Genomic DNA, 16852 nt, shown 5'->3' with positions numbered 1-16852 from the left:
TCTCCTAACCAATTCTAGAAGCAAGGTCACATAAACCTGTGCTACTAGTACTTTAAGCGACAAGGGAGCTCCTATACATGCTAGTAAGCAAAAGCACCCGCTAAGCCCACACGTTGGGCGCCGCAAGAACCTACCCCGAAGGTGAGGGTAGCTCAATGACACGCTTTACTAAAGTTGCTCTTCGCGACTCCCACGGGGCAAGCACAATGCCCCTCACAAGCTTTTCTCCGGAGCGCCGCACAAGCTTCTTGCAGGCTTCAACGGAGACCACCACCAAGCCATCTAGGAGGTGGCAACCTCCAAGAGTAACAAGCACCACCGGCTTACAACTCGATCACCTAGTGCCACTCGATGCAACCTCATGATGCAATCGCACTAGAATCGCTCACTCACACAATCGGATGATCACTATCAAGTATGTGTGAGATGGAGGGCTCCTAAGCACTCTCAAGCATGGACACAAAGTCCCCCAAGGTGCTCAGCACCAGCCATGGCCGAAGGCCACTTCTATTTATAGCCCCAAGGGCTAAACTAGCCGTTACCCCTTCACTGGGCAACTGTTGGGTCGACCGGACGCTCCGGTCGGATCGACCGGACGCTGGACCTCAGTCTCTGGTCGTGCGATGCATGCCATGTGTCACCTGCGTTCAACGGCATTGTTCCAATCTCAACGGTCATCTTCTGACCAGATGCAGCAGCTTCAACTGACTGGATGCTGGACCATCAGCGTCCGGTCGTTTACAGTAAGATATCGACCTCGACCGGACGCGTCCGGTCGGTCGTGATCGGATGCAGCCCTAGCGTCCGGTCACTCTCTAGCGACACTGCTTCGTCTGACAACAGGACCAAACATTGCCTCCAGCGTCCGGTCACTTTTAGAGCCAGCGTTCGGTCGACAGACCGACGCTGCACGCTGACTGCCACTACTGACCGGACGCTGAGCCTTAGCGTTCGGTCACTGCATGACCAGAGTCCGGTCCACTCTGTGGGACCTTTCTCATCTCTGTTTCTTCATCGAGTTGATCCACATCAACTCCAAGTTCATCTCCTTTGTAAATGTGCCAACACCACCAAGTGTACACCACTATGTGTATGTGTGTTAGCTTTTCACAATCATTTCCCAAAGGATGTTAGCCACTCAACTTGTCACGCCACTCAATCCTAGCGACAATGCAAAGTTAGATCACTCGAGTGGCACATAGATGACCGATATGCAAACAAGTTTGCTCCTCTTGATAGTATGGCCATCTATCCTAAACCTAGTCATCAACTTCTCTACACACCTATGACTGGTGAAATGAAATGCCCTAGGTTATACCTTTGCCTTGCGCATTCCATTCCATCTCCAATGTTGATGCAACACATGCACCAACATGATCAACAATGATATGATCCACTTCATATCATCATGTGATCATATTGGTTCATCGATCTTGACTTCACTTGCTCTTCACCATTGCCATCGTCCATCGGCGCCAAGTCTTGCTCAAGCTTCACCGCCACACGGTCCATCACTCCAAAGCCTTTGACTTGCCCTTCACGCTTGTAACTAGTCCATCAAGCCAAGTCTTGTCTTGATCTTCTCCACCTTGATCACATGACTCAATGTCATGTCTCATGTGCAATAAGCTCCTTCATCACCACATGTGTGAGCTTTGCAACATCTCCAAGCCATTTTTACCTTCATGGCATATGTTGCTCACACACATGTACCTATTGACTAATCACCTGTGTATCTCACATAAACACAATTAGTCCACCTAGGCTGTCATTCAATTACCAAAACCACACAAGGACCTTTCACTGGTGCCCTGCTACGACCTTGCCACGGCGGTGCCATTCCTCTTCTCCCGCACCGACGCCGTCGAGAGCGACAGCTTCAGTAGCTCGCCCAGCATGATCTCCGTGTTCACCTCTCGACGGCCCGCGTCGCGCACCAGCGTGATCTCCGTGTTCACCGACCACCCTACGACGTACACGAACCACCGCGCACCGCGGATGGCGGCGAACAGGTCCTCCCACAGCCACGTCGGCCGGTATGCCAGCCCGCCGTCGAGGCGGACCCCCGGGTCGAACGTGTCGGACAGGTGCGCGTTCTGGGCTAGCATGTGACGCTGCAGTTGGTCCGCTCCGGGAAAAACACAGGCTTGACGCCCACGAATTTGGGGAGGCGGACGCCGGCGCCCCAGTACGGGTCACGCTCCACGTCAAAGAAGTGCAGGCGGACGCGGAGGCTCGGCGTGTGCGTCTCGTGGGCGTGCTCACCACCGCGGAGGTCAAGCCAGCACTCGAGCGGCTGTCCGGAGGCGACGCGGGCGGCGGGCACGGACCCGGCGCCGAGGACGCCTGCGCCGATGAGGTGCTGGTTCTTGACCGTGAAGGTGACCACCGCGGCGGCGTAGGCGCAGTGCAGACGAAACGACTGGTTCCAGGCCGGGCTGGTGGGGTGGAACTCCACCTCCCGGGTGCGCGCCACCCGCGCCGCGCCGACGTCGATGTCGACGTAGAGCCGACTGTGCTGGAGGCAGTGCACGCCTGGGGACTCCTGAATCTTCTCTGTGGCCGCAGCCGAAGCTCCATGGCGTCCAGTGGTAAGGCCGCAAGGTCATCCACATCAACACGAGAAGCCAATGTAGAGAGGTATGGATCTAAGTGATACGGCGTATAAAGTTTATGGACCCAAAAAACCACTTTGAAAGTTGATGGACCTAACTGAAACATCGTCACAAGTTAATGGATCTCTGATACATTTAACTCTTTTTTTTTACTTCTTTAAACCAAAGAATACATTGTACCATTGCATTCCTCTCAAGGAGTGAATCAAGAAACACACAAAAATCAATCAACTATCTCTCTTTACCCTCCTTTTCCATCTACTCTTCACCTCGTTCTTCGTCGCCGTTGAACTGCTTGTGGATCGACGATGGCGAAGCTCTAGAGCGGCCAGGCCGACTAGGGCGTCCCATAGCCGCTGGCTTTTAAGAGACCTCGTCGGCGTATCTTGTGTATCACGTTCCCAACTAGCCTCCTCTGGTGACATGTATCGTGTATCGCGCTCATCGCCGGAAGCACACGGTTCGAATGCGAGCAATCCTAGGCGCCAGCCAACCAAAAGTCGGCTAAGCCCTATATCTAGCTCCTTACCAGTGTGTTGACCTAATTAAGCATCAACACGTTTTATGTATTTTGTTTGTGATATTTGTTTGCTCTGTTATGTAACTGTTGTTCGGTACTGCTACTGTTAACTGAGATCTGTCCTCACGTTAGAGTCAAACCTTTTACCACGGCCCACGGGTCGAGAGCCTGTAGAGGTTGATTCGTGTAACTTGTTATCTGGTACCGTACCACTACTGTTTCCCCGTTGAACCGTCATTAGTATCTGCCGCTCGAAGACGGGAAAAACTACACACCTGCTGCCTTGGTCTTTGTCAACTGAAGAGGAACTCAAGCATAGCATATTAGCATTAACGCCACAACGTCATTGGAGGGCAGACGAGACAGTACGAGACCAGCCACCGGCCCATCTGAGACGTCAAAGTTATCCACCCTACCCAATACCCATGCTGTTCCGACTTCTAGAAGGCCATATATCTGTTGCGTCCTCAACGAGATGACAGATGACACGGTTGCTCGACGACAGCGACGCCGAGTCGCCGACGATTGAGGCCAGTACATGGTACTCCGTAGTTTGCAGTTGTTTTGTGCCGGTTACATAGAAGATATTTCTTCGCCTTTGCATATGCAAGCGGTTCCAAGGCCAAATTCGCAGCAGCCAATGAGCCAACCGCCCAATCGATTGGTTTCCAGGTTCGCCGTATCTGCTCGCCGGCTGTTGCTGTCCTAGGTCGGCCCATGCAAATATGGCTCCGCCGGCGGGTCTCGTGACAGTGGCGGGGACCGGACGGAGGGGAGGGATGGTGGCTGTCTCGCAGCTTTTGTTGCCGGGGTACGGTACACATGGTGGGGCAGCCTCTGCGCCCTGGCCCTGTTGGCTGTTGTCGTGGGCAGCCCAGCAACGTCCAACGTGGTAGGACACGGATGTAGGAACGATGGCGGATTGCGTCGGTACGGAGGCAGCGCGGAACTGTGGATATTACCACTTGAAAGCTGCAGGTGCTAGTGCTGCCGCACCAGCGAACGAGCCTACGCAGTTCGCGATCGGAGTATATATCTTTTTTTTTTTTGAGAGGCGATCGGAGTATTATATACTTAGTATCAAGTTTGAGTGGAGGCAGAACAGGCCACAAAACAAAGGTGCAAACAGGCTGGGCTAGGAGTTGCTTGGGCTAGAAGCGTAGTAAGTGACACCGACTTTCTAGGCTTCACGACAGCAGGCCTCATACTTCCATTCAGTCAGTTTGTTCCGTGGGTGGCGCTCAAGGCTAGTTTCTGGGCCCATCATAATTGGGCTGCAACTTGCCAAGTTGCCACCCGCCGCGGCTGCCGCGACCCTCGGCCGCGCGTGGGCGCTGCCCCCCGCCCGCGGCCCCGGTGGCCGCTGTCTGATGTCTGTCCGCGTCCAGTGCTCTGCTCCGTGCCTCCGTGCTCTCCCCCTCCCGCTCCCGCACGGCCACGGCCAGCCTCCAGCCCGTGACAGGATGACAGCAACGCCGCACCGTCGCGGGGATACGAAATTTCCCGAGCCCTGGCGCCTTGTGGCGGCGCGGTGGACCACGTGCGTGCAACAGCCGTTCCATTTCCACCCGGTTCGCCTAGGCTACGAGAAAAAAAAAAGGCACAGCAACCAAAAGCAGGCCGTTGCATGTCCATGTCCTCCTCGCAAAAAAAAAAGGTGCAGGTCCTCAGATACAGATACTTGTGTTTGGTTGGCTGCTCCGTTGGATCTTGGGTGATCTTCAACTCCCTGATCGGTAGGCTCAAGCTGAAGCTCCATGGAAATGGGCCCAAGAACACGACATGAACAGTCGAGATGCAATTGGACAAGTGCAGGTGCACGAATCCAAGCTCTCTGGATGCCTATATAAGGTCCTCGGCACCACGCATCACCACACTACAATTACAGTCCGAGGATGGCGCCACCGATATCCGCCGATGCCTGCTTGGTGGAGGCTGCCTCGGCCGTCGCCGCGTCCCCAGCCATCGCGCCAAACGGAATGGTTCGCAAGGACGTGCGCGCGCCGGCGGCCATCTCTGTCGTCTCGAAGCAGACGGTTCGGCCTGCCGGCGCGTCGGCGCCGGTCGGAGGAGACCTCAGGCTCTCGGTGTCCGACATGCCGATGCTATCGTGCCACTACATCCAGAAGGGGTTCTTCTTCCCTCCGCCGCCTCCCGGCGTGCTCACGACGGCCTCGCTGGTGTCGTCGCTCGTGACGGCGCTCTCCCGCGCGCTCGGCATCTTCCCTGCGCTCGCCGGCCGCCTCGTCACGCTCCACGACGACAGCATCGTGATACGGTGCGGCGGCGGCGACGACGCGGCCGTCGAGTTCTACCACGCCGTCGCGCCGTCCCTGTCGCGTGGCGACTTCCTAGCTCACCATGCCGACCGGTCTCAGGAATGCCCTGTTCCCCATGGACCGGACGGTGAGCTACGGCGGCCACGCGCGCCCGCTCACGTCGTTCCAGCTCACCGTGCTCGGCGACGGCGCCGTGTTCGTCGGCTTCGTCGCCAACCACGCCGTCGTGGATGGCACCTTCTTCTGGCACTTCTTCAACACGTGGGCGGGGCTGTGCCGCGGCGCGCCGATCCAGGAGCCCGATTTCCGCCGCAACTTCTTTGGCGACTCCACCGCCGTCCTACGCTTCCCCGGAGGCGTGGACCCGGCCGTCACGTTCGACGCCGAGGCGCCGCTCCGCGAGCGGATTCTCCACTTCAGTGCCGCGCGATCCGGGAGCTGAAGGCGACGGCAAACCACTCGAAAAGAACAGGTCATCAAGACGCCGAGGCTAACGGCAAGCTCATGCATGACTCCAGACTTCATGGGCGTTGTTCCTCTGAAATCTCATCGTTCCAATCTCTGTGAGCGCACATGTGGAGGGCCGTGACGCGCGCGCGGCGGCTGTTGGCTGACGACAAGACGACGACGTTCCGCATGGCCGTGAACTGCCGGCACCGTCTGCGCCCGGCGATCTCCCCGCTCTACTTCGGCAACGCAATCCAGAGCGTGGCGACGACGGCGACCGTGGCCGAGCTGGCGTCCAACGATCTGGGCTGGGCGGCGGCCCGGCTGCACGCCACCGTGACGTCGCACGAGGACGGCGCCATCCGGCGCGCCGCGGCGGAGTGGGAGGCCGCGCCCCGTTGCTTCCCGCTGGGCAACCCCGACGGCGCGGCGCTCACGATGGGGAGCTCGCCTCGGTTCCCGATGTACGACGGGAACGACTTTCGGGTGGGGCCGCGCGCTCGCCGTGCGGAGCGACCGCGCGAACAAAATCGACGGCAAGATGTCCGCGTTCCCCGGCCAGGCGGGGGACGGTAGCGTCGACGTGGAGGTGTGCCTCGCGCCAGACACCATGGCTCGTCTCCTCCTCGACGAGGAGTTCTTGCAGTACGTGTCCTCCCCTGCACCGTGACACGGTGACAGAGTGAAGCGCCTGATGCGTGGCATGGCATGTTGCTGCGGAGCTCCATATAGTTACTGGATTTGTACCCTTCCAGTTCCAGAAGATACCAAATGCTTGTCAGCTTGAATGAGTTTGAGTGACCATGTAGAGATGATGTTCTGCTGTTTCCTTGTGATGATGCCGTTGTAGGCTAGCAGCAGTAGTTATGGCCTCCGACTCCGAGCCGGGGTGCCAAAACGGTTATGATAGGTGGATTATGGTTTTTAGGCCCGTTTAGAACGTGGAGTTTTTTATTAATCAAGGATTTCTCATGTTAAATTAAGTTAATTCTTGTGAAATTCTTGAGACAAGGACAGTGATAGATACTTGTAGATTTTTCTCTCTCTTATCCTAAGCACTGAGATAGGGTCACATACAACATTTTAGTTGGGCAAATATATTGCATTTTTAGACAGTAGTTCAAGTAAAATGCAGCTCACCAAACAGCGTAATCTCTGCCCACCCTTGTTTCTCCCTTGCCGGCGGTCAAAAAAGTGGAGACCTGCTCTCTTTATAGATTAAGTTTATCCATAATGCTCTTCTCAGGGCGTCCGTCTGTCCAAATACCGCCCTTCCCAGTCTGCGCCGCTTGCTCCTGCTTGTCACGCGTCCCACCCGTGTCACTCACTCCTATCTGCGCTCGCCCGCCGCAGGCACCGTGCCCCATCTGTCGCGACCTTTCCCCAGCGCAGGGTGTCGTGCCACGGGCACCGCACCCCGTCCGCCGCAGCCTTTCTCCAACGCAGGGGCGTCGTGCCGCGGGCACCGCACCCCGCCCGCCCACCGCAGCCTTCTCCAACGCGAGGGTCGCTCACCGCGAGCATTGCACCTGCCCCACCCGCTGCACCCCCACTATGCGCCATCGTCGATCTCCGTGCCGGCATCGAGCTCTGCGTGCCGACAAGCCTCCATTCGTCCAAGCAACAAGTAGATGTTGCACTGAAAGCACATGTTACAAGCGTACGTTTCAAGTGCTTCTCATGTTTCAGAGCTATGTTGCAAATATTTATATTGATGTTCCAAAAGCAGATCGGGATGTTGCACATGTTGCAATGTCTATACACTTATGTTTCAAGTGTATGTTCCAAATGTTTCATCTGTTTCAGACGTATGTTTCAAGTGTCTTTTTACTTGGATGTTGCAAAAATAGATCTATATGTTGCATATATATGCAGCAACGAAGCCAGGAAAAAATTTAGGTCGGGCTAAACGAAAGTCTATGGCAACTTAACTCTACTATCTATGACCCCTCACAATAGACAAATATATAATAGCTTAATCAATCTTATATTGAAAATGTCGACTAACGACGAAATTCACAAAATACAACATGAAAAAAAGGATGCCGTTCATACATATCAAAAGGCCCAATTGCCAAACTAAGAAACAGAGCGTGACGTTGCCCCCACATTATTCCTCCGAAGTAGCAACCTACACAAATAGACAGAATTGATTAGTCAAACATATATGGACCTCCAAATTATGAATTTAGAAGAGAATAGAGCGTACCACTACTTTTTTAGGCAATAACATACGACGCTTTTTCATCTCTTGAAACCGTTTTTTGATATTTTCATTATCAATCTTTCTAAATATCTCCTTCTCAGTATAGCATATCATCAAGTCATTGAGCCATTCATCACCCATTTTATTACGCAAATCTATCTTTATAATGTTCAAGGCTGAAAATATCCTCTCAACTGAAGCTGTTGCCACCGGTAGTATCAAGATTAGCTCAATGAGACGATAAACCAATTTATAAGATGTGTGCATGTTAGTCTTGACCAAAATTTCAGCAACTTTTCCAAGCTCAGTGCATCCAAGAAAGTCCGGAGTTCTTCTAGCACGGTTGACAAACTGTGTAAGATTATTTGGCAAAACAGCAAGTTCACCAATATCAAAATCCTTGGCATAAATTTCAGCAAGCCTCACAAGTTTGTTCACATCAAAATTAGAGAAGGAGTTCCTTGGGTTAAAAGCAGCCATACATACTAATAACTCTGAACTAACTTCACTAAACCGGTGATTCATCTCAGTCAAGATGGCATCAATGGCGACTAGAAAAAGCTCAACATGATAGTAATGCATGTTTGTTACCTTTTGCTTTCTTCTTCTAGGTGTCCCTCTAACATTTATTTCCTTATCCATATCTGGCACTTCAATCTCATTCTTCTCACAGAATGTTATCACTTTTTTGAGTAATGGCTCCCATCCATTTTCCCTCATATCCTGCAAGCTATCTTTCGTATCTGTGATCAAATGCATTGCTTCAACTATGTCTTGATCCTTCCTTTGCAAAGCTTGTGACAAAATATCTGTCATGCTCAACAAATGTATCATCAAATGCAGGATGAACACAAAATGAAAGCTCTCCATTTTCTCAATTAAACCTAAAGCTCCACCGTTATTTCTTGGTATAACAGAATCTTTCTTCACTATCTCAAGCACATCTATGATAGCCTCCCACATCACCAAAATGCGAAGCAAAGTTTTAAGATGTGAACCCCATCTAGTATCTCCAGGCCTAGCTAGGCTACTTTCTTGATTTAAACCTCTTCCAGTCATAGTCTCACCCTTCTCAATCTTTTCTAGCAACACATCATGATGCTTTGCAAGCAAGACATCTTTTCTCATACAAGATGCACCCACATTGGTGACTATTAAAGGAACATAGTTAAAAAAATCTGCAATGTCTGCACTAGAAGTCGAAACAGCAACAACCACTAGTTGCAATTGATGTGCAAAACAATGCACATAGAAAGCATAAGGATTTTCATCACGAATCATACCCTTGCCCATTAAATTCACCTCTCATATTAGAAGCTCCATCATACCCTTGCCCACGAAGCATGGAGATAGACAAATTGTGACTTGAAAGCATACCAACCAAAGCTTCTTTCAATGCGATAGCTGTACAACTCTGAACATGCTGAAGTCCAAGAAATCTCTCCACCACTTGCCCTTTATCATTCACAAACCTACATTTGTTTATGTGTTAGTATAATTGTAGAAATAATTGTAATAAAATATGTGCACAAAATTGCAATTATGGAGTACTAACCTTAGAATCACTGCCATTTGCTCTTTTATTGATACATCCCGGGACTCATCAATAAGCACTGAGAATTTTCTACCTTGAATCTCTTCCATACTAACAGCTGTGACTTCCTCTGCACAAGCTTTTGCAAGATCCTTTTGTATATCAGGAGATATCATCTAGCAATTTTTAGAACCTTTTTCATATGCATCATTGACTATATCTACCTTATCTTTATACCAATCAACCATCTCTCTGAACATACCCTTGTTGAGGGAAGTAGAACTCTCATCATCTCCACGAAAAGGTTGCCCTTGATATATGAGAAATCTTGCAACATCTAAAGATGATGTCAGACGAATCTCATATTGTTTTTCTTCCTCCGTGCTTACCTCAACTATTCTTCGACCCACACTTGTCCTTTGGTTCATAAAATCATCACACTTCAGTCTAGCCTCCGTATGAGCCTTGGAAGCACTGTGCTTATGAAAAGTATCCTTAGCATTCTTCCAATTTGTATAACCTTGATGTGCAAAGACAGAACTCCCAAATTTTTCAGCCTTTCCCGAATTAAAGAAAAGATAGCAATATAAGCAATAAGCAGCATCCTTGGACTCACTATACTCTAGCCAATCAAATTCATCAAACCAAGTCTTTTAAAATGATCTCCATTGACCAAACATACATTTAGAAGGAAATGTAAATTCATGAGGTTGGGTTCGACCACTCAAAGCATCTAATTGCTGGTTCATAACAATCAATTGGTTTGCGTTGTCCAGCGTCAACAATTAGGTTTGAATGACTAAATTCTTCCCTCGGTTTCTTTGGTTGATTTGTGCTCTCATTAGTATGTGGAGTTGAGCTGTTGCCACTTGAACCAGCCTGACTTGAACTTGAATAATAATTTATCAAAGTTTTTTTGGACATGCTGATGACTGAAGATCTAAAAATTGAAATGTACCATAAATAAAAAAAACAATCACGCATCACGGACTGTTGTACTTGTACTCAAGCTGTTTTACAGTTAAAAAATCACCTTCCTGCTTCCTGTCACGGTGTCGCCTGCTGCCCTGCCCCAAGAGCTTCACAGCGCTGCGTGCTGCGGCCGCCGGCGCCCGCTCGCCCGCCCACCTCGCGTCCTCGCTTGGCCCCCACCGGCCGCCGCCCAGGAGCCGCGCCGCTGCGGCGGCGAGCGCAGCGCCGTGGCTGACGGCGCCCGCCTGCGTCCAGCGACCCGCGCGAGCAGGAAGCCACCGCCGGCCGCCGCCGGATGGGGAAGGTCGGGGCGAGCCGAGGGGCGAGGCGTCGGGGGAAGTCTGGAAGCCGGGATGCGGGATGGGGAGTGTCGGTCGGCGGAAGGAAGACGATGCGGCTGCTGCCTGCTTGGGTTACGGTGGATGTGTTGCTGTTGATAGGGTTTGTTTCCACTTAGGCTTGGGCCTGACTTGGGCTGATGTGCGTGCTGTCTAATTGGCTTATTGGCCCAATAAGTAAAAGAGTTTTAGCCCTTCCTAATCTATGTAATTATAGATAAAAAATTAAGGGAGGGCTAAGGGGGGCTTCACGTACCTAGAATCGGTAGCCCGGGCTGGAGCCCGGCTTGACCGGCCGGTAGCTCCGTCGCTGTATATATGCAAGTGTTGCAGGTATTTCATCTGGATGTTTACATATGTTTGCAAGGGCTACACACATGTTTTCAAGTTTTTCTGGTGTTTTTGCAAGTGTTTCAGCTATTTCGGACGTAAGTTGTAAGTGTGTTCGTCTGGATGTTGCAAAAATAGGTCGGGTATTGCACATGTTGCAATGGGACCCAACTGCCACAGTCGCCTGGTGCAGCTGCTGGGGAGGCGGCGTGGGTCACCGTGCAGGCTCCTAAGGCCGGTAGACGCATCCGCGGCGCAACATCCACAGCCAGGGGCAGGTGACTGGGACCCACATGGGTTTCTGCCTGCAGGCACGGTGGTCAGGGAAAGCAGAGCGAGCGTGATGGTAGGGTGGTACGCAGCGTGGGGTCCACACAGTGGCGCGCGCGAAAACAGACGACACATGCCTTTTCACGTGCAGCGCGGCCTCCCGCACAAAGGACCGGAGGCGTCCAATATTTTGGAGCAGCTACGGATGTCCGGACACTCATAACGCCCTAAGTTTATTAGTTTTTTTTTTCTTGCCTATATATGGTATGGTTGATAGCGAATTTGAATAATTCTTCTCCAACCTCTTCTTACGTTGCCAATGTATGATAACGTTGGTGAAGGGCCACTGAGATTGGCACGCATAGAGTATCGACCAAGGATATTTGAATTTGTTTACGGTTGCTGCAATCCATATAAACAAACAACATTGGTCGGCCATGAGTTTGTTATCCACAACACATGTAAAACCACAAGAGGGGTTCTTTCCCTTGTTGTTTCAGTGTGATTTTCAGAGACCTGCTATATGTCAGGTGTCTGAATTTTGCATCTAATCAGGCAATGATTTTTATTCATTGGATCTAAATCAGATGACTTTGGAGCTGCTTCTTCCTTGGTTTGTTTCCTTTCCGTTGTGAAGTGCCTTTGGTTCTCCTTTTTCAGGCGCCTGCACTCTAGGAAGCGTGTGATTTTTAAGCTCCAACGAGCGGCAAACAATCGAAGAAAGAGTGCTTTTATTTTAAGCTCCAATTTGGTCTTTGATGTACTCTTATTTTTTAAGATGTTGTTTTGTGTTACGTTGTCCTTCTGTACTAGCTATTGTTTTATTTGATAAATATCAGATTATGAGGTACTCTTTTTAATTAATTAATTAATTAATTAGAAAACAGATATATAGATTTGGAGTGCTCTTAAGGAACATAATCAACCTTTAAGCTAGTGGGACGGGTGTTGCCTTGCTTTCTTGTTAGTTGTTAGCTAGCTATAAACACTGTTTGTATAAAAGATGTCTCTCTATTTGAAACCTGGCCCTCATATATGTAGACATATGGTTCTTATCACAGACATCAACGGAAAATGTGAAACCATGGATTGATCACCACTCTCAACTCTCAACGCACGGCAATTAACAGTAAGTTGTTGCGTGCTCTGTCTCCCCTAGTCCACCTCTTTCAACACCACGCAACCGTCGGAGCCGGAGACCATCCCGTTTTTGCACTTGCTGGTGCAAATGCAGTCGAATCTAAGCTGCGCCGCCAGGACCTCCTGGACGTAGTTGGCCACCTCGACCGGCGACCTCCCGCCGCCGCAGGTGAGCTCCCTTGGAAGCTGATTCAGGAACGTGACCTCGTACGTCGGCCGTGGGTTCATGAAAAAGAAGTAGGGATCCATTCTCGTGAGCCCGCGCGCCGTGGACCCGTGGAACATGCCCTCCCTAGCGTCGATGGCCACGGGCACGATGCGGTCGGTGACCTCAGCGAAGAGCGCGCCGAACCGCAGCAGGAACGGCTCGCGGCAGATGGTGCCCTCGGGGAAGATGATGACGTCGTCTCCCTCCTCGAGCAGCCGCCGGATGCGGGCAGCGGCGCCCGCGTCGTCGCTCTCGCGGCTGGGCACGGGCAGCGCCACGCCTGTCATGACAGGCGACCCGGGCTCCGAGAACCTGCTGGAGGCGCCGTCCGTGACCCATCTCACCTTGCGGCCCAGCGCGACGGCCACCGCGACAGGGTCGAGCGTGGTGCGGTGGTTGCACACGAAGAGCACCCCCGGCCGGCCGCCCTTCTTGGACGGCGGCGGCCGGTTGCCGCGCACCACCAGCTTGACGCCCATAAGCTTATAGGCGTAGGAGAGGGCGCGCACCGGGAGGAGCAGGTGGAGATGCACGCGCATCAGCGCGAGCGCGAAGCCGAGCGGCATCCACAGGAAAGTGAGAAGCGTGTTGGTCGCCGTCGGTCGCCGGGCCAGGCGGCCGTCGTGGAGGATGACCCGGCTCTGAAGCTGCTCCCGGGGCAGCGCGCGGTACTTCTGTCGTGTTACCATGTACGCCTCCTGCACTCACGCGACACCATTAGCACAACGGACAGTAGCGATCAGCTGTGACAGCAATTACCCAATTACCCATTTCCAGAAAGTCCTGCAGGACCAGTGACAGCACAGCGTCCTTATCTCGTGCATGCGGACAACCAAACCAACTACTGTTTGTACGTACAATTGGTGCATGTCTCATCGATGTCTGAGATTGCAATTTGCAGATTTGAGATCTAGTGGTCGAGGCATTGCATGGTACTTACAGACAGTACTCTAAAAAAAATCGTACGATCACATCTCATAATTCCTTCGGCCGTGTGCATGATGCACTAAGCCGTCATCCAGCTTTGTACAATTTTAGCAGCAAACTGTACAGTAGAATGCATTCAATCAGAAGCTGAGAACACACGCAGCTGAAGAAGCTATACTCTACCTTGCAGATGGACATGAAGTCGAAGTCGCTCTCGCGATCCCCCATGCCGACGTCCGGCAGCGCGTCGCCGAACTCCCTGACCACCGCCCGCCTCTTGTGCTCGCCGACGAGCACCCCGGGCCCGGCGACGAACCCCGTGGCCTTCCCGGACTCGCCCACCTCCATCTCCGTCCCGATGACCACGTCCGCGCCAAGGAACGCCCTGGCGAACGGCTCCACCATCACCCGCGGGCTGGCGGTGACGACGCACCGCCTCCCGAACGAGCGGAAGACGCGCCAGCCCTCCGGGTGGACGTCGCCGGCGTAGAACCTGGGGAGCACGGTGCGGGCGACGGCCTCGATGTCGCTCGCCTCGAGCCCCGCCACGGCGACGTAGAGGAACGCGCGCACGGCCAGGGTCTCGGACACGGCGACGTAGGTGAGGTACACCAAGGGCACGGACAGGAGGAGCGCCAGGGCGCGGAGGAGGCTGCCGGCCTCCAGCGCCACGAGGAGGTAGTACGGGAACGCGCTGCGGGACAGGAGCAGCGTGCCGTCGAGGTCGGCGGCGACCGTCTGGCCCGACCGCCCCTCGGTGTCGCACTGCTCGATCGGCTCGAACCTTCGGGTTCGGGACACCATAGTTGCCTTACGTGAACAGAGATGAGTGCAGTGATTGGTGAAGGTGGAATCCTCGTCGCGGCAGGGATGGTCTATATGTATATGGAAGAGGGTTACGAGTCAATCTGGTACGGTGAATGCTGCAGATAAAAGATGGGGATGGTTGAACCATGGATCGAACTGGTGCTGATCCAGCGATCCATTTAACGTACACGGGAGCAGCGGTTACTCCTCTGTCGTCGCCTGTGCAAGACACGCCTTCACTGATGGGACCGCCCGTTGCCGCGGGTGCTGTGGCGCCTGGGGAGGATGGTGAGGTCTGGCCACCTGGGTTCGAGCCAGCCAAGCATATGGCGTGTACTTCTACACCGATGCAGGATGGCCATTAGGTCGGCCAAGCCACACCCGACCCTTCTACGCCGACGAAGGACGGCCAGTCGGATAGCTAAGTCACGACCGACCCCAGCAACGCGACGCCCACGCCGCGCGAGGCCGCTCGGCGTCTCGCACGGTTTACCGAGGAGGTGCAGCTCAAGCGAAGGTCGCCCTTAATCGCCACTCCGCCACGGCAGAAGGCGGCAACCAAAAGGTCCCTGCCAATCAGGAGCAGACGGATTGCCGCGCAGCCATTGGCGCACATACCGACCTCCAAGCGGGGCGATGTACTCCTCATGCAGAGGATGGGCATTGTGCCGCCGACAGCTCCAGTGTCGTCTGCATCCAAGGGAACATACGAAGCCATATTCGCAGGGAACTTGACGCCAAGCCACGTGGCAGCTTTGGACGAGCTGTTCCCAGCGACCAACAGTAGAGCGGGTAGAAGAGCGCCCTTCTCGGATGGTGGAGGAGGGTCGTGCAACCAGCAGCGGCGATGCCTAGCTCCTTAGGTTGCAGCGGAGCTCTTAGTTCGGTTATATATCGTTTATGTAATATCATAGTTTGTAACAGTTTGTTAGGTTGGTCCAGTATTAGCCGTGAGACCACCTAGCGCGCTCTTCAGAAGCGTGTTGTTTGTACGGTTAAACTCTTCTTAATTACAATGATACATAAATCTTTTACGTATTCGAGAAAAAAAAGAAATACAGTCGGCATTGACTTTGCATGTTTTTGATTACAGCCGGCATTCGGAGAGTCATCAGACAACAACTGAGCAAAGTTTTAATGATAACACTAGTAGGCCCCGTTCACTGGTCTGAAATTTGGCTGAAAAACACTGTTCCGGCTGGTTTGTTATGAGAGAAAATATTGTTCGGCTGGTTTGATGAACAGTAACACGTGAGGGGACCAGCCGGCTGACTGAACCGTCCAGACCAGCGAACAAGCCCTAGTAGTATCTATGAACTCATTTATCCATCATATCTCAGACAACGTTGACTTATATAGACTATAGAGAGACTCGTAATTTGTAAAACTCTGAATGAGTGTAGTACAGGGAAATATGGCATAAATAGGGAATGTTTAAAATATTCCATATGATATTCGGCATAAATAAAATTAAAATTGATGGACCGCAGTCAAAGTTCTATCAGCTCCGTGAAATCAAGGTCTTTCAGTTCTATTTCCCCTACTTCCTCCTCTCTTATCCTCTGCAACAGAAACCTGGCCAGTGATAAATTCTTTTGACAGTTATTTCCTAGGCATGTCAAAATAAACAGTACAAAAACGAAACTACTGCATGATTGAAAAGATAAAGGCTATGGAGTATGGACCCATAATTACAAAAAAGACATTTCTTTCAGAGTTCTGCGGCTCTTGTCCTCTCAATAGGGCTGTTGTATGCGCAAGGAGGTCAAAGCCATTCTTATATACTCACCAACCCATTGGGATATTTAGGAAACACAAATTTAGTGGCACAACCCAGTTAGTCTGTAAACATGGCAGAGAGGGGATCTAGGAACTCAAGCCATGCCCATCAATAATATTTGAGCATGTGTTCAGAACTGAATCAGTGCAGGTAAAGACATCTATGGTGCGAACGAAGCTTCCCAAGGGAAATGAACTATAACGGTGAAGTTCAGTGGATGCAACATCACTGTTTTCTCTGAGATAGCAGACAACTAAGACATCGATAATCTACATGCAGTATAATATAACATTGCTTTTGGTTACACTAGCAGTGGAAAATATCTTAGATGGCCAACCTCATGTTTACTGGTAATAACAATACTGAATATCAGAAAACAGATACACTTGTATCAACCTAAACAAAAGATCAAACAACCGTAACCTAAACAGATTCACTTATTCTCAACAGATTGCAATATTGCTGCACTTAATCCAAAT

The 16852-nt window shown here is 51.8% G+C and overlaps 1 protein-coding gene and 2 pseudogenes across 1 annotated transcript; 1 reads left to right on the top strand and 2 right to left on the bottom strand.

Annotated features, from left to right (window-relative positions):
• Nucleotides 1-4708: 4708 nt before the first annotated feature.
• Nucleotides 4709-6649, top strand: LOC136512838 (uncharacterized acetyltransferase At3g50280-like; annotated as a pseudogene).
• Nucleotides 6650-7971: 1322 nt separating this feature from the next.
• LOC136510988 (uncharacterized) lies at nucleotides 7972-9777 on the bottom strand (annotated as a pseudogene).
• A 2734-nt stretch (nucleotides 9778-12511) lies between these two features.
• Nucleotides 12512-14740, bottom strand: LOC136512837 (glycerol-3-phosphate 2-O-acyltransferase 6-like). The gene is made up of 2 exons (XM_066506849.1): nucleotides 13970-14740; nucleotides 12512-13557 (listed from the first exon to the last, which is right to left on the bottom strand). The coding sequence occupies exons 1-2, from the start codon at nucleotides 14588-14590 to the stop codon at nucleotides 12667-12669; spliced, it is 1512 nt and encodes a 503-aa protein (XP_066362946.1). The 5' UTR covers nucleotides 14591-14740; the 3' UTR covers nucleotides 12512-12666.
• Nucleotides 14741-16852: the final 2112 nt, after the last annotated feature.

This window comes from Miscanthus floridulus, chromosome 16 (genome assembly GCF_019320115.1).
Source record: "Miscanthus floridulus cultivar M001 chromosome 16, ASM1932011v1, whole genome shotgun sequence".
Lineage (NCBI taxonomy): Eukaryota > Viridiplantae > Streptophyta > Magnoliopsida > Poales > Poaceae > Miscanthus > Miscanthus floridulus.
This window is presented reverse-complemented; position numbering and strand designations above follow the sequence as displayed.

Coding starts and splice junctions, on each gene's coding strand:
- LOC136512837 (XM_066506849.1), bottom strand. CDS start 14,590: ATGGTGTCCCGAACCCGAAGGTTCGAGCCGATCGAGCAGTGCGACACC. Junction 13,558..13,969: donor ACTTCATGTCCATCTGCAAG/GTAGAGTATAGC, acceptor GCGTGAGTGCAG/GAGGCGTACATGGTAACACG.